The sequence below is a fragment of the Athene cunicularia genome, assembly GCF_003259725.1.
Source record: "Athene cunicularia isolate RWA chromosome 5 unlocalized genomic scaffold, athCun1 chr5_part1, whole genome shotgun sequence".
Lineage (NCBI taxonomy): Eukaryota > Metazoa > Chordata > Aves > Strigiformes > Strigidae > Athene > Athene cunicularia.
Genome location: NW_020799101.1, coordinates 4957143 through 4983119, shown reverse-complemented (window position 1 = coordinate 4983119; position 25977 = coordinate 4957143). Strand labels below are relative to the sequence as shown.

The following is a 25977-nucleotide window of genomic DNA, read 5'->3' as shown; positions in this document are numbered from 1 at the left end:
GTTCTTGGCCTGCGATGAAAAGTCTTTGCCAATTAGCGCTCAACAACTTCAATTCATCCCTCCTGGTTCAAGATGAGTAGGAACCTAATAAGGCTGTGATAAAAGGGCAAAAGGCACCGAGTACCCAAAGGGGATTAATGGGCTCTTCCATTTATTTGTCTTCCTAACAGCTGAACTGTTACAAGTATTGACGGTCTTCAAACGGCCCGGGCGCTGGGGTCTCCAATGGCCATCTCCAGCTCCCTGGCCCCAAGGGGCGAGGGCTTCCCCCTGGGCGATGCCAAAACCAACAAAGCCCCGGGGATCAGGTAATGAAACTTCAGCTTTTCCCCCCCCACTCTTCTTTGAGATTTATTTACTGGCAGCTGACAAGGGGCAAATTCAGCTGGAATTGTGTAGTCAAGGCCCTGTCAAGCCTTCAGAGGCACCCTTATGTCGAATCACCTTCCTGACTGGCATGTCGCTGAAAAGCCCTCGGCGCTGGTCCTTAACAGCTCCCGACAGCACAAAGGACACTCCAGACAGATGCCTACATGGCATCCTGCAGCATTTTAAAAGAGAATTAGTGGTTTTAATTATGGTCGTCGTATGAAAGGAAACCATGCAAGCTCGGCAGGAGACCTTTGATCAAACCCTTTTGCTAGCACAATGCCGCGGAACTGTGACTATTCCTAGCAAGGGGCCTTTTCTCGCTGAATGACTCACCAGTGATCTTTGAATGCAGACAAGTTCCTCGCCCTCCCTCTTCATTAGCGAGCATTTCTATACAGGCCCTATATAGTGCGCGGAGTCTCGGAGCTATACAATGGGGGGGAAAAAAGAATCCCTACAGATTCTGGCCTCTACTTAGGAAGTGCTGAAGGACTCTGAGTGACTTTATTCATTAAAACAGGTTGCTATTAATTAACTGTCATAATAAAATAAAGAACTATTATTTGCATTTCTTAGTGCGCTCCCTTTAGTAATATGTATAAAAGATGCTTGTAACAAAAATGAATTTATAAGGGAGAAAAAACCCTCAGAAGTCTTTTTTTCCTCCCCCCCCTTTTTTTTTTTTTTTTTTTTTTAAGGTCTAGGCAGCAGGAGCCTGACTAATTATTAGGACCGGTTTTGCAAGAGAACAAATAGAGGTAAAACACAAATATGAAAGTAATTAGGAAAATGCAAAATCCTGTTTACTTGGCAACCAATTCATGCAACTGAGATGAATGAAGAGCAAATCAGCTTTGCTTGTTTGATAAACTTAAGGGTGCCACCTAAGAGGAGCTGATAAAAATTAAACTTCTGCCAGCATCCCTCAGCACCGCCTTTTAGCGAACAGGCTCAGAAGCATCCACGCAACTGCTCCATCTACAAGCACCAGCAAATCTCATCTGAGCAGATGCAGGGAGCAGAATTTTGTAACTTCTATCGCTGTTAAATATTTTCCCCTTTGCGATCGGCCATCGCAAAGAGGGATATCTTCGAGCTGAACTCTCAACACGGACACCTGTATCACACGTGCATGCGATTCGTACGGACACGGCGCACGTGAACAGCAGGTTTGCAACCAGTTCTGTTTTGCTCCCTGAAAAAGCATCGCTTTTCCAACTGCTCTTCACACCTGGGAAGGCTTTTGCTGGTGGGAAAGTTCTCCTTGTAGTTGCATCGCTGCTTTTATTACAATACACGACGTTACTCGACGCGGGCTGCAGGCTGGGATACCTTTGTCCAGCCCCTCTTTTCTCTCAAGTAGATAGTGGAATCCACAAAAGCTTCCAATTATTTCAAGACTATGCAGCTAAGGAGGGGCATCTAATCAAGATAAAGAAAACCCTTGGCTCAGTATATTTGCTTGAATGGATTTTCAATAATGCAGGTAACAAAAGCATTCAAAAATTGGATTCCTAATGCTTTTCTGCTAGGCTGAAGGACTGATTTTGAGAAGGGAGAAGAAAGCCAGCCCTGAGAAAGCTGCACGGAGGAATGTATGATATTCTCCTGCTCTGTACAAACACTTCTGCAGGGATTGAGAAAAAGGAAGAGATTTAAGTGAGGCACGGTTGACCTGAAATGTAGTCAATTACAACACAAAGAGTTAAAATGACACCCCTGAACCGCTCCTCTTCCTTCTCTTCACTCTGCTTTGTGGCTTTGCAACCCAGAAGCTGCAGTTTTCTTTCTTTTTATTGCTCATTTCTCATCTGCTGTTTGTACAGGAATCGTTTATAGAAGTAACAGGGGGAATTGCTATGGAAATCATACTATGGAAATAAATCAGAACGAGAGGGAGAAAACTAAAGGATGTTATTTTGCAACCAGAGCTAAGAGATTCTTAGATGTCAGCTTGATTTTTATATAGGCAACACTCAAGGCAAGTCAATCTGGGGAGATCGGCACTTGGAGAGAACCACAAAAATAGTTTTTTAAAAGGACCTATTAGGGTTAGTAGCCACACGAGCCTAAATCTGCACCTACATGCACCTCAAACTACAGATCAACAGAACATCCACCTGCATCACCCCTCGCTCCTGCACACATCCTGATCTGCTCTGCCAAGCCCTGGGAAGCTTTCAGAGGTGCCACCCCATAACGCAGTCTTCACAGAAGTACTTCTTTCTTCTCTGAAAAATTTACTAGTCCAAATGAAATCCTGGCCTGACAGCAATTTGTCTCCAATAAAACACTGGGCTGAGATCTCACAGAACCAAGTTTGAAAATTTAGATGAACACAACTTTCCAGTAACAACAGCAGAGTTTGGGGTCCGTTTTAAGCATCTGAAGTACATGTTAAATGACATTTTGAAAAACATGCTATTTTGGGTCTGCCTTTTTTTTCTGAAAACAAGTAGCCAAGCTCATTAATCAAGTTGCTTGGCTTTTGGGGTAGACTGAAAATGGATTCTTTTTTGGTTAAAGCCCCTGCCATCTCTGAAACTGCAGTTCTGGCATCCCCAGTACCTGTGAGGACATGGCAGACTGGTTGAGCGTTACGGACTTGCACAGGAAGATGCCACAGCACAGATGCCATGAGGCCGGGGGAGAGCAGTGTCCCAGGGGAGCTGCTCTCATGTCCCTACGCAGGGTCTCAGCACCACGGTCCCTCTGCCCCAAGCAGGAGATACCACGCTGCTGCCTATAGTCACGGCACTCTGGAAAGGAAAATACACAAGTTGCTTGTTCGTCACTGGAAAACTCGAGCAATATAAATTCTCTCCCAACATAAAATCCCAGCGTAATGGAAATAACCATCCCTGCAAATCAAGGGAGGCAGAAGGAGCTGGATTGGTCTCTACCCACCATCCCACGCCGGGTGAACATCATGTCTGCAGCACCCCTGGGCACAGAGCACATCCCAAACAGCGAACAATCAGGCTCCTGCAAAGGGCATCATCCCACGTGCTTGTCCTGATGGAAACCTACCCAACCGTGCTGCCCCCTCACCACAAAACCAGACACAGCACAGCTAAAGCAAAACGGCTGGAGAAAATCTCTTGGCTCAGTAACAGAAGGAACATTTAAAGGCTAAATACATTTTTTGCATCTATAAAGGAATCTGCACTCATTAAAATAAGAGATATTCACAGTAAAAGATTCACAGGTTTCTTTTAAAAGAAATCTCTCCTGTTCAAAACCCAGGATTTTATTTAGTGATGAGCTTTTTTCCCCCGCACACAAAACAACAGAAACAGTTCATTTGGCAACAGCAATCAAAGACCAAACAACAGTACGTTCCTGCAGAGGCAATCACACTTGATTTCCTCTCCGCTGCCATTTCTATTGCCTTTTAAAACAATTCTCACTTTGTCAAGGACTAATTCAGATTTTAAGTCCTGACTTCAAACTTTCAGCGTGCAGGTTGAGGACCAGGCACTACCCAGCTCGCTGCCTCAGGTCTTCTTTCATTTTCCTCAGCCCCTGCAGCTCTTTTTTCAGGTGCTTCACAGCCTGCAGAATATCCTGGCGCTGGGGATCGTCTTCTGCTTTCTCAGTGTACAGAAGGAAATGCTTCACAGTTTCAGAGAGCAACACTTCTGGATCCACATCCACCTGATGGAGACGCAACATCCTCTCGCAGGCGATGGCATAGTTCTTGTGCCAGTTCACCGGGTGATTTGGATGAGAGTTGACAATTTCTTTGTATGACTGTTAAAGAGACCAAAAAAAAAAAAAAGAAAAGTGAACAAATTAATTGAATGAAGGGGACCAACAACTCTTAACAGTGCTTCAAAACTACCCGTAAAGAAACAGATGCTATTTATTTAGATGTCCAAGTCCAGAGCTGAAGCATTTCTGTAACTCACTCCATGTCTGCCATACAAAGTACAACAGCATGAATTGGAAATCCAAGGGGGGCTGAAATGTTCCCCTTCCTATAGCAGCCTTTCGTTTAGAAACATTACTGATTATTGTGAAAACCCCACCACACATTATGCGTTTCCCCGAGAGAGGTGTTACACCAGGCTGGGGAAAAAGAGATTTAACTGCCACACCTTAGAAGATATTTACTCAATATTTTAGGAGATCAGGATGCCTTCCACAGGACTTAATCAGTCTGTTGACTTGAGTGGGAATATTGATAAGCTCAGCTGCAGGCACGTGCCCCAGAACTTTGCAGAACAGCAAAAGTCACAGCAAAACAGGCAAGAGTTGAAAGGAAAGTATTTGTTGACTCTTTGCTGGGGTATAAAACACTCCTCTCTGCTGACACATACCGACTGCTTTATGCATTTGTTCCCATCTTGGGCAGTCCAGTATTTCCAGAGATACCTACACCAGCTTATGGGTGTTATTCTTTGGTATGAAATGCAGCAGAATTAATTTGCGGTGAGAAGACTGTCGGATTTTACACTTGCTGGCTCAGATGCATGACTGTGTAATGACAGAGAGGACAACTGCATAGAGGGGACTTCAGGACAAGCCATCTCTTGGCATGGGTTTGGAGCTCAGCACAGACAACATAATTAGAGCAAAAGCAGGGTGTTGACTGGTTAGGTTCTGGCATCCTCTGTGAGCGAGGGGGCAAGTAGGAATGGATAAAATCCCTGAACTCTCTGAATCTGCTATGCTCCCAGTCTGGATGAACAAAGAAGAATACAGGCTACAGGACTGCCGACCTATACAGGAAGACTGTATTTCTGTGGAATCAAGAAATTTAAAAAAGAAAAAAAAAGAAAGAAAGGACGGAGACTAGAGGGATCATTCATAACCCAAATATATGACTTACGGTGTATGCAAAAGTGTAAAGTTGTGATTTCATTTCTGCAGTCACGCTGGCAGTTTCTGCAAGGTCAAATATAAAGAAAGCTGTTTTCATCCTAGAAAAATCAAGAGAAAGTTCCATATAATAGCTGCTTAATATAACCAGATCACACCACACGGTTATACACACATCTTCAACATGTCCATGTATGGGACAGTACACCAGCAGCTCCATTTAAGTCATCAGTGACACAAATTTGAATTCATGATTTATTTTCTCACCCTATGTCCCAACTACCCTCTTCTCCTTCAAGACACTTTGAGCAGAACCTTTTGGTGAACAAAATGATGGCTCCCCTGAAGGATTTGCCGGAGGCCATGCACATTCTGCCAACCTTTTCCTTCCAAAGCTTGGCACATTTAGATCCAATAAGGCCATGCACCATCGAGCTGCCCGCTTTGGTGTGTATTTCCACACCAGTGAGCTGGCATCGCCCACCGGTTGTTGGAAGGGAGCAAAGGAGCATCACCTGGCTTGCCACATCTCCTCATTGGCAACAGCTTCCCAGGAAGAGGGCTTGAAACTAAACAGGAATGAGAACAAAATTCAGCCATCAGATCCATGCCACTGCGTTTCAGCCGGTTCGCGATTAACCCTTCCAACCCAGGCAGCTACAGACCTCCCAGGCAGACGAAAACCCGTCCTGAAGCCTACGGCTCTGACAGCAGGGAATTCAGCTGATCCTCAGTCATTCATAGAACGTTATTCCTCTCTTTCCACAGAAGGAGCCTCTGGTATATCAGGTGTTTCACAGCATCCTCCCCCCCCCCCCAGTTCGGTCTATGACATTTAAAGCTTTGGATGTCCCAAGTCCTCAATGTTTTTTGGCTCCCAATCAAGTTTTAAGATTAGAATTGGACTTGATATTTGACTAGAAATGTCCTCTCTATTTTTAACACTAATACAAATACCACATGTGGATTTATTGTATGTTCCAGAAGACAAAACATTATGATTATCATGTTTAATTTCTCTAACACTGCAGGGGATGTGGCTATGATGCTGGCAGAAGCATGATGAGCAGGAAGGAGCAGTCACCTCTGCCTCATACCTGCCATAGTCTTCAGTCCAGTTATAGAGATTTCTTGTAAGATGAATCCACTCTTCTGGGTCAAAAACAACATCAGAAGGAACCAACTTTTCACAGGTACCCCACGGCCAGAGAGAATAGCTCCTTCTCCAGGTCGAGTCACCTTCATGAAGACCTATGCAGACAAACACTTCCTTACTGCCAACAAAAAACAGAGAGAGCAATCCTGAAGCCATGCCAGAGACCGTGGGCCATGCCGCGTGCTTGAGCAAACCACACACACCACACCGGTGCAGCAGACAGGTCTTAAGCAGCACAACATTTTCTGCGGCATGGATCCCCACCCAGAACATTTCACATCAGAAAGGGCACGTCTTTGGGTCAGTATGGGAAACAGCTCGCCTGCTGCAAGTGAACACCCCATCTGGGATCGCACATCTTCTGCAGCCCGCACAGGAGAGACATCCTTTCCCCTATGTTGGGCCTCACAAACATGCCAAAAGCCTTCGGAGAAGCCCATTTCTTCCCGGCAGCACCTGGCAAGGCTCTTCTGCCTACCCACACTCGCAAGGCTCACCCGGCTGGTCTAAATGCAGATGCTATTCCTATTCATGTGAGTATCTAATCCTTTCTCCACTCTTACTAAGCTATTTTTATATGATGATTATTCCTGGAATACATTCATTCTATGCTAATCAGTTGGCCACAATGTTCACGAAGGAGAAGCAGCAGCAATTTGCTCTCCAACCATCACAATTTTGAGTAGACAGGAACATTCCTTTTTTTTTCTGACGAATTGTATCAAAAACAACAACAAAAAAATCAGCAAATACTCTCTGCTGATCACCTTCTTATTTTTCCTTCCTAAAAAGCAAGCCAACCTCAAAACAACAAGCAACATTATATCCGGATGGAGTTACTTCTGCATAGATATTTGCTTTAATTGCAAAAATAATCTTGCCACCGGGGAGCAAGTCAGTGGAGAAAATTGGTCTTTTGGATGCAGTACCAAGCTGTTCCATAAACAATTTCAAGAAAAAAAAAATGTTGAAGATTTTAGGAAAGCTGTTACATATGAAAGAAATGCTTACTGTTTATTTACTTTGAGGAAACGATGGAGATTAAAAGCAAGTGTCCCATCGGGTAATACTCCTTCCACAGGATTCCACCGGTTCCCAGGAAAATAAACACCAGGTAAATGCTTTGCCAGCTTGGGTAAATACCATTCATAAGTCATCATCTATTACCAGAAATATTATCATAATTAAAACAAGAAGCAAAGTTTTCATCCATTTTACATCCAGAAGAAACGGTTTCTGCAGGAGTAATGACTCTGTTTGTTCAGTAAAGTCACCTCCCATTTCAGCAATGACCCGGGACCCCACCACCAGACCAGATCACCAGTGGTTAAATATGAGGGGGTGGGTTTTGGGCTTTCCAACAGGTCACAAATTCTTGTTGCAAAGGCAAGTGCAAGGACTGATGTGGCAGTGGAAGTGTAGGTGTCCCCTTCTGTAGGGGCTTTTTTTCCTTCTATTTCTCAGGAAAAAAAAATGGAAAGAGTTCAAACACCACCCAGGAACACACAGCACCTCCATTTTAATGTCAAAAATAGAGGCAGACGTCTGCAAAACCAACTTTGGGGGAACCAAGATAACAGAAGGGATGCGAGGAGTAAGCCTCAACATGGCAAAGCCCTTAAGAGAAAGCCCAAAGCTTGCACTGTCCACGGGGCAACTGCTGACCTGCTGCCCTCCAGGCTGCTCCCAGAAGTCTTCTGCTGCCCCAACATCAGTATTTCAGGGCAACTGCAGGAAAGAGCGGGGACAAAGCTTCCTCAGCAAGGCAAACATCAGCCCTGGGCCACATCTGGATATGTGCTGTGATGAAGGACTTCTGCTTCCCCTTCTCTCTATCTGCTATTGCCTCCCTGTTGACTTTTTGGGCTTGAATGGGACTTACAAAACATGCTGCATCCCAGAGCTACTCACAGATCCATTTTATTTATTTCTACATGATGAGTTTTATTGGAACAAAAAGTCCCCATTGAGGAGAGAAAGGAACAACTGAAATTTGCCTCCTGTTCTTAAATCAGACTGTTGCCTCTTTTAATATTAATTTCTGAACCTACCTCCTGGTCCACTAAGGTGATATCTGGCCTCATCCCTTCACAATAGTGAACGTAACGAAGAGCATTCCCGGGTAAGTCTCCTCGTAGCAAGATCACTGCACCCGTCGGCATAGAGGACAGCAAATTCCTTGCAAACTCATCAACAACATAGTTGTTGCTCTGATCACAAATGCTTAAGAGAACAGATAAAAATCAGTATCTTAAAAACAGATATTAGCATGGCTTTGCATATCTTCAGAACAAATTTATCCAACAGACATCCACAGGGGAAGTCCACCCTGGCCACATCTTGCTGGAAAGCATCATCTCCATTTGCAGGGAAACAGAGATGCAAAAACAAAGCCTTTAGACTGCAGTCCTCCAGAAACCAGGACCAGAGACATGAGCCACTACAGTTTTGCCAAAATACACACTTATTGCATGCCTTCACCTTAATTCTGACTTTTTCTTGGGCTAAACCTCAAGACTTACTAGTTGGTGCTGGAAGAGCCAGTATGATGGTTCTGTAAAGCATTTGAAACCCTCCTCATCCTTTTAATGCTTTTAATTAAGCATTAAAAGTTTTTGTAGCATCAGGCAGAAATAGATTTACATGACCTGAGATTAGACCCTTTTCGTTACGCAGTTGTGTGTGCACTCACTCCAGGTATGAACTCAAGAAGAGGACACTCCATGACCAGCTCACGACATAAGCTATGACTGGTTCACCTGTGGATCAGACTTTGGGAAAAGCTGTGTGCAAAGGCAGGATTCCTGAGTATAAAGTCTACACTTCGTTGGTCAACCTCTACCTGAGCATCCTTACCACTACAATGATTCCTACCCAAGCCACTAAAGAGCCTTCAGCACGGTTATGGGATAAGGAAGCCCTACACTACAGATGTAACTCTTCAAAAAGGAAAAAAACTAAGAAAAACCTCAGGGCACAAGGTTTCATGAAGCAAAGCAAGGGAAGGAGGTGACTATTGAGGTCAAATGAATTCTGTAGACTTAGGAAATAAAACACAGATTTAAGAGTTCCTTTCCTAAGAAGTTTATGTATCTACACAGTGTTCCTCTTCCAACCTACATAATACCCCCATTTAGAGCCTGGCACTGGTGCTTGGTGATTCTGAGGGAAATCAAACAAGGGAATCCCGCAGGCTGTGACCACACAAGCTTAGGTGGGATGTGAAAAGGGCCTTCCCCACTCCAAGTCAAGGACAGAACCCCCAGCAGCAGGGTGGGGGATTTACCGCACGCCACCCCGCAGCCCCACGAGCCTGCACCACGACACGTGCCCGGGGGATTTGTTACCTGTAATTTGCCCATATTTGAGAAGCCACAAGAGCAAGAGCAGAGAGCCACTCCAGCCACGGCAGCGCCCGGCTGCCCCCCAGCACGGCGTTTCCAACCGAGGAGAGCCCCAGCCCCGCCAGCACAGCCACCACGGCACTGCTCTGCAGCCAGAATCGCTCCACCTAGGAAACAAAAATCCCACAGACCCTATTTCCATTTCCCCAGCTATAAGGAAACAGAATAAGTCACTGTATTTTTGCACCTTACTCAGCTTCAAAACAACCACCTCCTCCTCCTCCTGATTAGGTGGTTTTAAGGCTTCTTCCAAAAATTACCATGCCAGGGCAATTTTTGGAGTTCAACTTACCACACCCAGAAACAGAGGTTTTGTAATATCCAAATTTGCTCTCCAAGCAAAGAAAAGAGAATAAAGACAGAGCATTCCAGTGAAGAGCCAGATTACAGGTGATTTCTGCTGCTTTGTCCTGTAAAAAAAAAAAAAAGTAGCACTCTAGTGGCATGACAAAAAAGAAGACGTAAGTTATACGTGCTTGAGAACCACCATCTCTCTGCATACCTAAATGCATTTAACACAAGGAGCTGATGAGCCTTTACCTTTGCAATTTATGAAACTTCTGTTTTCAAAGCACAAAACCATCAGGATTTCAAGATTTTTAAGCTTGCCATCTCCAAAGCCACAGGGTTACCAGGAATAGGGACATTTTGCTCTTAATTAATAGAGGACCCCAGCCAATTGCTGAATTTTTCTCCCCAGCAAGCAGAAGGCAAAGACAGCTGCCCATGCAGCCAGTAAGAAAGTGCACGTTGGAGCTAATACTCTCCTCCAACTTACGGCAGTGCTGTGCTCACACAGGCCATGAGCGCCAGGGCGAGGATGGGAAGGGAGAGCTCTGACTTCATCTGCGCCAGCTGAAAACTGCAAAGAAATTAGTGCATGGATGCGTCATCCCCAGATTGCCCCTTGCACTCAATTAAACTGTCAAGAGAAGCAGGGAATAAGCACAACATAATGCATTCCCGCTCTGCTGTGATTAAGTCAACCAGAAATGGGAACAAGCTTGGTTTACACGTCAGGATTTTAAATGGAAAATCACTGGGAAGGGGGATCCAGTATTTTTCATTCAATGAGGAAGACAGACAGACAGACATATGAGCTGTCCCTGCACTGGACACACACCACCCCAGCTCTGGACCAAGCCAAGGAAAGGCAGGACAGGAGCTACTTTGGCCCAAATGACAGCAGCAGCAACAGGTTTCTCTCCACTAAAAGGCACAGTCAAGATTTTACTCACACCAGCATTTCTCTCATACTGGATCCTGTCTCGGACTTGGCCTAGATTTAAAAGAAAGAAAATCCATGAGAAACCCACACGCTGATTGCTGTATCACTGGCGTAAGGAAAAGTCTTTCTGTTTTCTGTTTGCAGAGCCCTGAGCACACAGGGCTCCTCAAAACCCCTTCAGGTGGTACCCCAAGGTGGGCACCGGGAACAGGAATTGCTTAAATAACAAAAAGACAGAAAAATTCTACTAAAACCTTCATTGCAAAATTTTCTCCCATGTTTTTGGTTTACATTATGCCACTGTGCAGGGTTTACCACCTGGATAAGCATTTTTTTAAGGTGCTACCAACCCATTACCATGTGACTCGAGCACATCATATGTTTAGCTGTGATCTCTGCTACATCACAGAATCACAGCATCATTTAGGTTGGAAAACACCTTTAAGATCGAGTCCAAGAGTTAACCTAACACTGCCAAGGTCACCACTAAACCACGTACCTCAGTGCCACATCTAGACATCCTTTAAATACCTCCAGGGATGGTGACTCCACCACTTCCCTGGGCAGCCTGTTCCAGTGCTTGACAACACCTTCAGTGAAGAAATTTTTCCCAATATCCAATCTAGTCCCTGGCACAACTTGAGGCTTTTTCCTCTCGTCCTATATCTGCACAATGCAATTATTTTCTAGGACATCTCCCCACAGCCTAAGACAACCTGCTTGCTTACCAGACTTGCCCCTGTCCCCTCTGCACTGACGAAGGCAGAGCTGTATGAGATTTATATGAGATTTATGTGAGATTTATATGAGATTCACAAGAATTTGTACTGCAGAGATTTGCAATCCACGACTGGGAAAGAATACAGGCTCGCTGGAGGTGAGGAGTTACCTTCTTAGGTGCTTGTTGGAAAAGTGGGGGCTACCAGATAAAATAGAAGGTAAATGGATCCAGGAGGTTTGGAAGGAATATTTAATCGCAATGAAAATGGAATAGTTTTAATAAAAAAATAAGGGTTGGAGGATGCAGAGCAAGCCCACAGCTCCTGAAGCAGCACTGCTACCTCTCTGCTTCTTGCAAAGCCCCACCTTGATGGCAGCTGATGGTTTCTGGCCTCAAACACATCCCTCGCAGGAGATGACATCTTTGATCCTTGGTTTACAGGTGAAACCCTCTCCTGAGTCTTTTCTCGGTTTTTATTTGACCCTGCCTGCCCTTAAAACGGAGCCATGGGACACAAGGGCTGTCTGTCCATCCAGGCAGGGCTCTGGCATTAGCCCAACTGACGGCAGGACCAAATGCTTGGATTTTGCTGCGTATATTGTTCCTGCTTCAGACAAGTTCATCGCAAATGTGATTTGTGGTGTAGGATTACAAGCAGTCCATCCCTAAGCCTCCTGAACATCAACTTGAATTCATCACATTTGATGGAGAAAGGAGTTAAGGGATTTGCATGCCTTGGTATTGCTCTGCCCAATGGAGTCTCATTCTGAGGAGATGGCTGGGAACAGGACAACAGGGGAAATCTCAGAGGGTGGATCTTATCTCTGTAGGAGTTTTGGAAAGATTAAGAGGCAGCAGCAGGAATTATCAAGTCTTTTGCCTCAGAGCCTACAGCCACACGGCTCTCTGAGAAGGCTGTAATGGAACGGCAACGGTGCTCACTGCATCACATTGGCTGGACGCAGGGGCTTAATTTCTGAGGATGTGAGGCTTCAGGACCCCAAGGAGCAACAAAATATGTAAACCACACCTTCTTCTCTTTTTTTCCCCCAGTGGTGTGATTTCCCAGCCCTCTGCACTGAAATCTCAGAAGCAGGAAGGACAGAAGGGGTGCTGGGTGCTTGCTTTCCTTGGGTGGCCATTGCCAAACCTCTAAGTCAGGGTTGGAGGAGGTAGATGCAAACCCTATGCTCAGCAAGCAACTGCGTAATACCTCCCTCCCTCGGCAAGAGCACAGACCTGTCAGCAACTCCAGGCAGAGGTTTCTGCGATCCCTCAAACCTCCCATTCATTTAAATTCAATATTAGTAAGAAGTTAAGAGGAATCTTTTTAAAGGTACAGCAATGAAAACGGCTTGCAACCTCTTCAAATAGCTGAATTTAAAATAAAAAAATAAGTCAACTATCTCTCTTAAAACAAGGAAAACACAAAACTGATGTCACCATATCCCTCTAGCACAGGTTGCTCTTTGGGGTCTTACAAATACAAGACACCTGTGCAGCTCCCAGTAAATAACATGGCTCACCCCGTAAAGGCAAAGAAATATTTCTTTGCTTTCCAGCAATGTAATCTATTCCCAGAAAACCTGACAGATCAGAAGGTCAAAATCAGAAATACATTTTTAAAAATGAAAACGTTATTTCTTCCCCTGCAAGCCATTAATCAGCACAAACAGAAAAGTTCTGCTGTTTCATAAGTTAAAAGAAAGTAATTTTGAAAATGACCCTTATTTACCAGATTGAATGTCCCATATTCTTCCCTGAGAAAGTGGGTCAAAAATCCTTGCAAAGTCGTCTGGTCTCCCCATGTCCAACGGGCTTGATTGAGGTAGGATGACACCGGCAGATAGAGATAAGGCAGCAAACCAGCCAAGAAGCATAAACCCAACTTCAGCAAATGGCCTAGGGACAATTCCTGCACCAAAATATGTCATATTGCATAACAATGTTTATTTTAGTTTAATCACGCTGGAACTTCAAGAACAGATAAAGAAAAAACATCAAATATATTTACACAGAGCTGATCTCTCAATTTATAGTAAGTCCCTACAAAATGCTATGTTAAACCTTACGATTTTGTGGATTACTAGGAAACTGCATCAAACTGATCTCCTTTGCATGGCAGGGTGAAATTTAAGTGAAGCAAATAATATTAGCTAGGACTCATGAGTATCATACTCATTGCATCTTTCACATTTAAATCATGGCATGACATGCATAGATGGCTGAAGCACTGCAAGGCTGAGATAACCCACTTTGCAGCGATTAAGAGTTGGCTGGTATTCCATCTGGCAAAAAAAAAATTAAAAAAATGCTGCTCTAGTACAACTACACACATCATCACCATCATCAGGAGTCAGTTTTGCCATTTACTTATCGTGATTACACTGGCTAAATTGGATAGGCCAACTTTTGGGGTGGGATTTTCAAGACTGCCTAAGGGGTCAGGAAGACACGACTTTCAAAGGGACTTCTGTGCCTAACTCCTTTAAGTGCTTTGGAAAATCCCACCCTAGAATACTGCACGCTTGCTTTATCGTTAGCCACTGCCCTGTCAATCAAAGCACTTCTTCAGCAGTTGGGGTTATGGGGAAGAGGCACCACTCAGAGTGAGGATCTACAGAACACAAAAAGTAACTTGATAATGGTGGTGGCCAGAATTCCTTCAGAAGAATGCTGGCTCTTTTGTACTTAATAAGGCACTGATTTCCATCAAATATGCTTCTTATTAGGTGGTTTTCTGCAGCAGGCACCGCTGGGTTGTCTAAAGTATTTCCCAGGAATATTCTATTGGCACAGGATTGTCCTTGCTGGAAATCACAGAGGTCTCTCTGGACCTCCCTAGTTAAAAAAAAAAATAAAATCCAACACATCTGTTTAAAGAACACAAATATATTGTACAAGTGAGTCTTCATTGTGTTAAAAGGAAATACATAGTCAGAAATAGGTTTGCTGGAGACGCTGAACAGATTTTGGATCAAGCTTGTCTGAGTTACATCTTATCTCTTGCAGCTCACATGCTTCGCTCCAGGCTTAGTTATACCCTGTGCCATAACTCAGAACCACACCTGATTTATGAGGCTGAGGGTGGAAAAACACAGGCAGGAGAAACCTGCCCACCGTCAGCTTCAGGGGGGCAAAAAAGAGAGAGGGGGTGAGTAGGTGGAGGCTTCTCAAGGCCACTCGCAAAGCGATCGGAGCACCTGCATCGTTGTGAGGTGCAGCTGTTTCAGGGCAAAGGAGAATTTCCACAACTTCTCTACATCCAGCCTGATGCAGAGTCTCACAGATCACCTACAGGAGACAAGAGCATTTCAGGGCCCCTGAACGTCACCCGTGAGCCTTGTCCAGGCAGATGCACACCACCTTCATAAGCCAGGCATGCTAAAAGGTGTTTTCACCTTCCTCCACAACTAGCAATCTTAATAGAAGAGGGACATCTTAAGAATGGGATCTCTGGCAGGAGACGAAAGGCACATATTGGACCAGATGAGGGCCTTGCTGTTTCCCTGAAGGTCAGCCTTCTTTTGGTCTTTTCCACCTGAGAGCTGATCTCTTGTCCTTGCTTCGTCAGACCTGGAGGCACATCTCAAGGAGATGCTGAAGAGGACTTTTCCCTAGAGACAAGCATCTGCACCCTTGTTTCCGCGCTGCTGATTCTTGCTGCACCTTCAACTATCAAACAGCAGTTGCAAGATGCTCTGCAACGAGCAGACGCAGCTTTTGTTTGCTACCACCAGGGAATCAACACACAGAAATTCATCCCCAGATGAGCTGCCAGCATGAGAAAGCCAGTGCCACCAGCCAGGAGAAGCAGCGCACAGAGACTGCTTATGCCCGTGACTTCTCACCGACAGATATTTATCCGCTTTCCTGTTTGGTAGGTCTTGAACACACTGAGCAGTTTTTAGCTCTCAGTATTGGTCTTGTGGCTGCTCACAGGGTATTTGCAAGCAGCTGGGGCAGAGCACTCCTGTGCCAGGAGACAGGGGCAGGTCACAGATTGCTGGTGTGAGTAAAGCCCCTAAACGGTGATCAGTGTCACAATGTCACAGAGTGATCAGCTCTGGGGTCAGACTGATGGACTGTGACTTCAATGGGTTATGAGTGGCTAGTTTAGACAAACCACTGACTGTCCCTGTTTGTACATCAACGTGAAAATGTTGCAAGTGCTTGAAAAGAAGAATCATTCACTGCCTTACAAAAATACAGGCACAGGTCAGCAAAATACGTACCGTCTTTGTGAAAAGCCGACAGAGAACCCAAGGCACAATACATGCGATATAAAGCACTATAGTGTGCTGATTGCACAGACTGAGGCCACAGCAAAAGGCACCAAGTTTAGAGATCTGAAAGGAGAAAAAAAACCCAAACACATTCACAATTACTCTTTACAGTTTGCAAATCATCCAGAGACCAAAATAGCTTCAGTGTAGCCCACAGCACGCTTACAGGAGAAAGGCAAAATACATAAGTGAGTACCCGTCAAATGTAACATGGATAACACAGGTTATTTTTGATTATTTACAGGGAGATTTCATTTGTTTAATGGAAAACATTATTTAAGAAGCGTTCAGCACAACAGCTGTGTCTCCATGTATACAAAGAACACCTGGAGCATCATCATGTCATAACAATGCAGTGGGGTCCAGTTCTTGAACCCCTGCTGCACAGGGGAGACTGCCCGGCAGTTAACACCCAAATGATGCAGTTTTCAGAAGCCATACCCTAAAATAATGCCATTATGTACAGAGATCTCATTTTAGATAACAGCAATGATTTTTTTTCCTCTTCTTCAGGCACAGAGGGCTAAAGTCAGGGCTACATAAACTTCCTAAGGGAAGTAAATGTGGTATCCCTCATTAGTCTGAAAGCTCATTTTCAAGCATCTTTGAAAGAGTTTTCTGATAAAACAGGTAATGTATGCAGCATGGTGCAGGGTATTTCTGGTACTCACTGAGGTTTATTCACGAGTTCGTTATTGGCACCATGGCCAGCCCTGGCTGATGATAAGGAAAGCCTCTCTCTGCCCCACACTGCCATATGCTCTGCTCTGCCCCATCACCATCAGACCAGTGCTCAGTTCTCTTTGTTCAGTAGGGGAGGACAAGGCTACAAGAGAACTCCACACAGAAACCCTGTGTCAGTGCCACGTGCACCACTGCCCACTGCTCCTCCTCTGAATTTGCCTCCTCCTTCACCATCACTGCCCACGTGGTCCATGTCACAACCTGAAGACATGCCTCAGGGCAGCTCCTCGGTGGGCAAAAAGCCAACAGAATCCCACAGACATTGTTGGACATGAGGTGACAACCCATCCTCACCTCCCCAGCACGTCCATCTCTCATCAGAGCTTCGCCCCTCCTTATTTCAGTCACCGGTGAGGATGGTGTGTGAGATGCAAACACTTGCCTTGGTGTGGTGATGGCATCACCCAGCAATTTTTAATTGGATGCCCAGCGTTCACTGTTGAACGGTGCCTTGCCATGGAAACACCCGCCATAACTTCTGAAAAACATTTGTGGGCTTCAGAGCTGCCCTGTGGGACTCAGACCAACCTCAGTAATTTTTCAAGTATATTGATGAACTCCAAGGACACCCTGAAGATGTTTGCACAACTGTCTGACTTGTGAAAAGGACTGTGAGCTTACTATTGGCAGCCTGGCTTCTTCAAGGCATGGGATGCCAGACACCCAAAAACCACTGAAAGAAGCTCCTTAGCTGCTTGTGAAAATCTCAGCTGAAAATCCCATTGGAAATTGGGCGTGTGAAATGTGGAAGCAGGTTGGGAAATGCCCAACCCTATCTTTGTGGAGTTCAGGCTGTAGGGATCTTGGGACAGTACTCATCAGTAAAGAAAAAAAAATTCAATGGTGAAAAAAGGTCTCTATAACCACTGATAAAACATGTTATTTGAGAACTCACGAAGCTGAGTAAACTACCACTGCAGACTCCTGAAATTCTAGCCTAGCCTGACAAAAATCCTTTTATTCACACAATTTACAGGAGTCACAGCAGGCAAGTCTGTGAGAGGAGAAGAGATCAGATGTTCAGGCAAACAGAAGTAGAAGACTGCTGAGTAAAAACATCATTTGGCTGCTTAGTCTGTTTATAAAGTAGAGAATATAGCATGAAATTTAAAGTCTCTGCATTTAGCAATGCCATTATTTCAGGGGTTCATTTAATTTCAAAAGAACTGACTGAAAATTCGGTTGTTTCTGGTTTTCAGTAGAAACCTGGGTTTCTGACTAGATGAAGTTTTCTGTAAAATATATTTATTTACCCCAAAGAAAAATATCAGTTCTGAAAACAAAAACTTGGAACACCCACAGCCTAGTTTAAGTCTTTGATGCAAGAAACCAAACTTTGCACTAAAACATTTAGATAAAAATGATTTTGCTTTTCCTGTTTCCACCCTGTGTGTATTAAACAACCCCAAACCCATCCAACAGGTTCCAACTCAACCTTAAGCCAAGTGGACAGGTTTTTCAATGTTTGGCACTTTTGAACATCCAGGTAGGTCAGGGATGGACATCACCCAGTACACATGCTGAAGAGATCCCCAAAGTTGGCCTTTTTTATTTCAACAAAACTAAATCAGCACTAAATGAATAGGAAATTAAACAGATGTGTGATAAATAATTGAAAAAAATTAAAGAACTCTTCACTTTCCTTGAGATGTTTTACCTTTGATCTCTCTTTTGCAGTGGATGCCTCCTCAAAATGCGCGGTGAGAGCCATCAGCAGCCCCACAAACAGATTGTTTAAGCTAAAAACCTCCGCCGCGATGGACCACTGCCATGTTAGACGAGAAAATGAAAACACCCCCGCAGCAAGGATTCCTCCAGCATATGAGCCAGAAAGCCTGCAAACACAGATAACATGAAATCTTCTTTTCCAACAAAAAAGCCTACTTTATTGTCCTTTTTTTTTTTTTTTATAAACACACTGTAGCAGCAGAAATGATGACTGCCACCCAGCACCCTGCCAAAACATTATATGGTTAATATCTTCCTAATAATTTCTTTGCTAAGAATTGCAATTAGGAAGAGGAGGCGTTAGCCAGCCCGTCTATTTGCAAGCCACCCAACACCAAAGAGCCCGCTTCTTCTTGCAAGCCCCATGAAAAACTTCCAGTATGGAATTTGGTTCAGAAACCCTGCTGAGTGATGGTCCAGCGGGTCACGGTATGCCGAGCCAAGGAGTCATGCCTCTACTGGGATGCTCTCCAGTACAGCCTTAAATTCATCAAGGCACTCAATAAAGAGTGGATTAGAGCTATTCATGATGGACAGCATTAGCAGAGCTTTCCTGGGAGGGTGTTTAGTGTCTTGGGGGTGGGTGAGGATTGTGGTCCCAGCAGGGAGAGGTGCCCAGGAGGGTCAGGGTCAGGAGTGGGGAAAATGGGTGTTAGCTCCAGGCAGCGGGAGGGAGCAGATGATGGACCCGCCATTGAGATGGCTGCGAGCCCAAAAGCTGGGCAGCTCTGCGACTCCCGGATGGGATTACGGCACAAGCTCCCCACAGAGCCACTTGCCCAACTCGGCTGAAAGCTGCAGCCGGCACGGGGAGCCCACGAGGTGGGATTTAGCCCAGGAAACCTATTCCTCCCATTCTGCAATAGTGGCTCTTCCCACCCAGTCACGTCAGGGGCAGCTCTGGCTCTGCCCGTCTGGAAGGTCTCCCCTTTGGGGAGTCGCCCTGAAAAGATGCCACATAGGGCACCACAAGCAGCTCAATTCAGCCTTATCCAAAGACAGAAATAGCTACGGTTATGATCAAAGCTCCTCTCCAGAAATTCACCATCCCACCGTGAGACTAGGTCAGGCTCTACCACAAATTGGGTATTTTTCTAGTTCCACCCCAGGTACGCACACTTCCATTTAGTCCCAGTGTTTCCAGAATGTTTAAAGCAAAACGATGATAACCTAGCCAACTTCTTCATTAATCTACTTGTGTAATTTGCTCCTAAATACTGGCCATATGCTCTAGCACAGCCAAAATCCCCAGGTGGCTTGTTCTGCCCATCAGGGATTGGAGAGTGGATGTCCACGTAGAACTTGCTTATGGGGTTCCTCACGTAACTCTGAGATAACTGGAGACCAAGGAATCAAAACCTACAGCCTCTATGAACAGAGACGAGGGAGCTGTGGCAGAATACTCTCTAGCAAGGGCTCCTCTCCTTGGTTATGCTTTCTTTCTCCTCCAAGGAAGAGGTGGGACACACACAATCTGTCTGGCAAGGTTCTCAGCCTCAAGGGCTCTGGCTATGCTCTCCTCCTCCCTGTAACTAGAAAGATGTGGCACCTGAACAGAAAAAGAAGAGATGTGATGAAGAATCAAGTTAGGAGTGGTTTCTGCTCCTTAAGAAAAATACCAGGAAAAGGCAGCAGGGCCATATGTAGTTAAAAACTGAGAGATCCCCCGATACACAAATCCCACTACACAACATCCCTAAGTTTTGACTAAACGCTTTAAACAGCACAAACTTTTAGTTATAACAAAATAACTTTGTAAATCCCTTTGAAATTCTTGCAGGGAAATAAAGTAAAAAAAAGGTAAAACAACCTTCCTGAAAACCTTTAGATGAAAAGCAGCATTTTAGGCAAATGTCCCAATCATTTACCAGTTCTCTTTGTCTTTCCCAGAAAAGACTCGAGTGTATCATTAGAGTCCAAGTGAGATGAAAGAAATCCCGTTCTCTTGATAAAAAGTCTCAAACCTGCAATTCAAGTTTTATGAAATAAGGCTTAAGCAAAAGCTACTCAACACAAAGCTTGAAGACTTATCCCAGCTATGCGGGGCAGAGGACATTTCTGCTCACCGAGCACTGAAGGGTCAGGATCCAGCACTAAGCATGGTCCACAGATCTGTTTGTCAACAGAGCAAACGTTGCCTTTAGTTTCCTGTGAAACTCGTGAGAAAGCCAGGCTGCTAAATTTACTTTGTGAAAGCACGCTGTATGCATAGAGCAATAAACTCCTACAAGCATACCAGACTCTAAAAAAAACAAAGAGAAATGCGTTGCATTCTTGAAGAACATCAAGACAGCAGCTTTGGGAAACGCAAGCTGCAGACAAAGAGGTTTTTTTGCAGATTCTCTTAGCAGTAATGGAAATGATGGATTTACAAGTTTGCTGATTCAGAAAGAAACACTCTTGGAAGTGGAAGCTATCAGAGCAGGTATTTCCACATGAGGATGAAGACCATCTGGCAGAAGAAAAAACATAACCCAGCAGGTCCACCCAATGCAACAGGTCACAGTGCAAATCAGCACCAGTACGACAAGCAGCAATGAATCCCACGCAACTATGTCAGCATGATGCCAGGGCCAAATTATATCAACCCTGCATTGCAGCTGGGCCAGCATGGTTATACTGCTCATTTTGATCGACGTCCCTGCACTCTGCCCTCTGGCAGCCTCTTGGACTTCTCCAGCATGGAGTGACACTGTGCCGTGTCTCTCTTGCCTTAGCACCAAGAGGGGCCCCCCAAACCCACACACTGTCCGAGGAGGTGACAAAGAAACTCGGGCATGGACAACACAGGTCAGGCACTTACAGTACTTTAGACCAAAGAACAATTTCAAGGTGGGAAAGACAGGGGTAGGGGCTTAATTAGGTAAGACATAAAGAGATGAAAGAATGGAAAAGGCACAAAGATGACAGTAAAACAGACAAGAAGAACTGAAAGAGCAAAGGGATGGAGCAGAGCTCTGGACCTGAGGTCAAGAAGCCTGAAGCCAAGAGAGGATGAACAGATTTGCAAAGGAGGACAGTGCAATCTATAACTGAACATGCTGCTGCTGACTCGTTGCATAATGAAGTAGGACGTTAGGAAGCCAAAAGATAATGGCTCTTTTAATTACAGGCATAGACAGCATTTATGTGGTTAAGACAGAGTAAACTGGAAGACAGTTAACACGAGAGGTAAAGGAAGGAGACTTCCCATAACTGCAGCAACAACTCAGCAATCCAGTTGCCAGTGTCAAGATGGAGAGGGAACAAGGCCAAGAAGCCATTTGTTCCATGGAAGGTAAGAAAGGGTTTTCTCATTGTACACAGACACATGCCTCACCAAAATCAAACACCTGGTCTGACAGACATTGCAAATAATTCCTGCAGTGAAGCCTTGCTGGACAAGAAGCAAGCACACAGCCTTCTGTCTTGGCCACCCAGCCTGGAGTCCACTTCCATCTGCACTGGCTGGAGGCTTGCCGGTACACCGTGGTCAGGAGAAGGAAACAGTTGAGTTTTTTTCTGAAAACACCTTTTAGGTGCTTAACACTGTCCTTCCTTTTGACAGCACATCACGGCTCCAGAGCAAAGAGCGGCAGAGATTTATCCTCACTTGACTTCTACTCATGGTTCTGTCTTTGAATACATTTTTGAAATATAGTTGAGATGCTACAAAAACTATGACAAAGACCCATGACAGCTGGATTCTCGACTGGCCTCATGTAAAAGCAACATCTAGGTGGGCTTTATTCCATTGATTCTGGGGAGCAAGGAGGGCAGCTCCCAGCTCCCCCCAAAGCCGGCATGTTTCCCCGTCTTTGAAACCGGTATGAGAAAGAACAGATGACTGGAACAACTGGATCAAGAGGTTATCAACAATGAAGCCATGGCAATGGTAATAACCATCCAGTCAGTGTTCATCTGTCAACACAGCATAGGCATAAAGTTACCTTGCAGTGACTCCCTCAAGAAGAGAGGCTTTACAAAGATCAAAAGGTTGGCAAAACCCTGCTATAAAGCTCTGTCTAGTAGAGGAGGGATTCTAGGCTTGGGCTAGGTAGGAACTATCTCTTGGAGAAGGCAGCTGTGTCACCTAGAAGAAAGCATTCAGAGTAGTTACACCCTGCTGTTGGAACAGCCTCAGCACACAGAAATCAGCTCATGAAAGAAGAAAAGATTTGCAGCCAACGCAACAGTGGGAAAGTCTTCATAACTTCTCCCAGGGGTATTACAGCTATCACCGCCAGGCCCACTGCGAGAAGGATTGAAGCACCGAGCTTGAACAAAAGCTGCCTTCCAGGCTTGTTTATCTTACATGGAGGAAAAGCCAAGGGAACAGCTTGCATTTTTGGTTTTGCAGAATAACTAGTTTGGGACACGACCTGCTCAAACCAAATGGAGCCATTTATCAAGACAAAACAAGTGGGAAGAAGGTCCTTTCCTATCAGTCAACCAACTACAACCTTCTGAACACGGGCAGAAATTCCCATCATCTGAAAACGCACTCAAAAGGGACAGAAACACTCGGCAAAGAAGAGGTCACACAGTCCTTTGCGAGAAATATTTTCCCATGGTATCCCTAAATGCAAAAGGAAAGGACTGAAAAAATAAATAAATTATTTTGTTTTCTCTTTCAGGCACCCAAGTGAAAGAATGTATGGCTGGGCCTCAGCTCCAAGGACATGGGCAGTAGAAACTTGCTTTAATCAGGAATTTTTTAGCTGCAGGTTTTTATGAAGAGTTTGCGGGAACAATCGTGAAAACTGAAATTAGGCATTTTAATCTGCTTTTGCAATCATAGTTTTTAGCTTCTCGTTCGTGGGCAATCACTAAAACATGTTAGTTTGTGATTTAAAATTTAGCCTCTCCTCTAAGCTTGGTAATACTTTCAGTTAGTCAAGACCACAGGTTACATCTATATGCATCTAACAAAGAACTCAATCAGCATTTTTACTTTTTATTTAGAAAGTAATGGCAGACACTTATATTTAATAATTTGCAAGAACTTATTAAATGATTGGTATAAAGCTATATATGGATAGGAATTGGAATTTAATTAAAATGTTTTTGTTAAATGCAATCTTCAGTGCACTGGATTCATAAAGAAGTAAGATAATTGGAACATTTTATATTTGAAGCTGATGTATTAAACATTGGAAACACCTATCTGTACATACTGCAATAAGCTGATTATTTCTGCCTTCTGTTCCCTCCAAAACTTTACAGGTAGCAGATCTGAGCTGTGGATCTTTTACTTTTTAGTCAGGGGAATAAGAAAAAACTCTCCCGCTTTTTAAAATCTCCACTAATAAACTACTTAATGGATTTTTTTTTTTTAAATTTCAGTCTCTGCAGATGATGACCCTGATGTCGGTGGCTCCCTGTACACTTGCACAGGCTCCAGGTACATCACCAGCAACTTCTGCCTCTGCAATGCTGTGACTTCACTTTGCAGTAGCAAAGATATATCCCTTCATGTATTTTTATTTCATGGTATAACAGACTAGTGCATTAAAGGTTTAACATTTTAAATTTAACTTAAGAGGTTTTGATTGTTTGATTTATAGAAAAAGCAAATTTTTTTGATGTAGGCTAAAAAGAACGGGACTTAGACAACACAACAACCAAGCTTTCCACAGATAAATTTTAAGTGTGTATGTGCACTGATGCTGAAAAACTATTTAAAAATAAAACACAAATAAAAATCCAAACTGAGTTTAGGACCTAAGTAATAATAATTATCCCCCAAACCCCCAATCCCTTGGGGTTTGTCTGCCTCTTAGTCACAAACACTCAATGGACAAAAGGCGGTTTCTCTTGCTCTCAACGCTGAAGAGCCAGCGCAGGTACTACAGGGAATAGCAAACCAGATTTTATTCTTCCTCAAGGACCTGGAGCTGAATAGCCACTTAAGCCTTGCCCGCAGCCTCTGCTCCCGGCGCTGGAGGAGGAGGTAGGAGAGCACAGCTTAGCTCGCCTGTCCTGGTTAAGTCTTCATGGCCACACGGAGAGAACAGAACCCAAGCAAATGGGCAGGACCACCATTAAAAAACAAAACAAAACAAAACAAAACCAAACCAACAAAATGGGTTTTTTGGTTATAACTGACTGCTGTCCTTTGCATCAAATGGCTTTCAGCATCACGTGACTTCAGCATCCCACGGACCCATGATGTCTCGGGGTGGGGGTGAGCAAGCAGCATCCTCACCACCCCCCACATGCACTGAACTGCTCGATGCACCCTCACAGCCAGCTAGGGACTGTCACCACTTGACCCCTTTTTTAAACTCCTTTTTTTGAAATACCACAAGTTGAAAAGGGGACGCCCCAGCCCGGACATTGAACGAGTGAGGATTTTGGCTAAGGGGAGCTGGTCTTTGCACCCTGTTGCATACATCCTCCTGGGCTGGACGTGTCCAGTAAGGATACCACATCTATGGAATAATATTCTCTGCCTGACCCCTTGGTAAATATGGGCCAGTGAATGTCACCAGCATGTGCATGAGGTATCTTGCATGCCACCCCTTGTGTCCTGGGGCCATGCCACTTTGGCTCCTCTTTCTGGAAGGATCAAGCTGTTCCTGTGGCAAGGTGACCCGGGATGGCAGCGGGGACCTCGGTGGGTCTGGACACTGGGGATGGGAAAAGTCTCCCACAAGGGCTCGGCAGGGGAGTGAGGAATGGGACTTCCCCACCTCAAAGCTTCAACGCTTTTGGATGCCCACCACCATGCTGGAGCAGAACCTGCCTGCAGTAGCCCTTTCCCAAGAAAGTTTGGTAATTAAATTCAACACCTCCATGCCAAGCTATTCCAGAGCAGTTCAACGAGTGCAACAACTCATGACAGATCAATAAAATGCATAGACAGCAGCGCTGCTTTAATAAATATCAACCCACACTCACACCTTTCTCAGCAGTGAGTTGTAAGAACTGTGCTTCCAGCCATTAAAATAAAAGAGAACTTCTCTCACAGTGTCTTTGCAAGCAGAAAGGGTCTATTAGTTAGACTTATTATTTGATTCACAATCCTTATAAAATAGGTACGCCTTTATCCTGAGCGCCCGTAATAACTGGTGCCTACTTCCAGCAACCAAAAAACCCCAACCCTTGGTAGGAACCGACTTTAGCTATTTAAATGTTTTATAAGTTTGGGGTTTTTTTGTAATTGCAGAAACTTTTCCTAATCTGACATTTGTTAAAACCCCTTATTAGAAATTATGCAGCCGCAGAAAAAAAAAAAAAGGGGGGGGGGGGGGGGAGACACCACTTCTTCTGCATATCACTGAGATAATGCAACAGAAGTTGATTTGTTGTTATTGCTGTTGGAAAGATAATGGGATACATCTTTTTGATCACAGTAACATTTTCTTCTGTCTTTAACTTGCTCTCAGAGAAGAGATGCAACACCTCAAATTCCTTTTGCATGTTTTGTACATGGATTGTACGGTTTCAGAAATCCATGTTGGAGCCTTTCATAAGCAGTAGTAATTAAGTTTCTCAAGGAAATTTTTTTCTAGGTTAATAATTTTTTGCAC

At 44.4% G+C, this 25977-nt stretch overlaps 1 protein-coding gene across 1 annotated transcript in view; it reads right to left on the bottom strand.

Annotated features, from left to right (window-relative positions):
• Positions 1-1113: 1113 nt before the first annotated feature.
• The window catches only part of TMEM260 (transmembrane protein 260), a 32317-nt gene continuing 7453 nt past the window's right edge, over positions 1114-25977 (bottom strand). Inside the window, exons 4-16 of the mRNA XM_026849200.1 lie at positions 18393-18570; positions 15941-16054; positions 13441-13620; positions 10995-11035; positions 10535-10618; positions 10049-10166; positions 9700-9863; positions 8404-8575; positions 7364-7512; positions 6294-6470; positions 5712-5765; positions 5207-5297; positions 1114-4125 (exon numbers count right to left, since the gene is read on the bottom strand). Coding sequence (XP_026705001.1) covers positions 3853-4125; positions 5207-5297; positions 5712-5765; positions 6294-6470; positions 7364-7512; positions 8404-8575; positions 9700-9863; positions 10049-10166; positions 10535-10618; positions 10995-11035; positions 13441-13620; positions 15941-16054; positions 18393-18570 — 1795 coding nt within the window. The 3' untranslated portion in view covers positions 1114-3852. The remainder of the gene's footprint in view (positions 4126-5206; positions 5298-5711; positions 5766-6293; positions 6471-7363; positions 7513-8403; positions 8576-9699; positions 9864-10048; positions 10167-10534; positions 10619-10994; positions 11036-13440; positions 13621-15940; positions 16055-18392; positions 18571-25977) is intronic.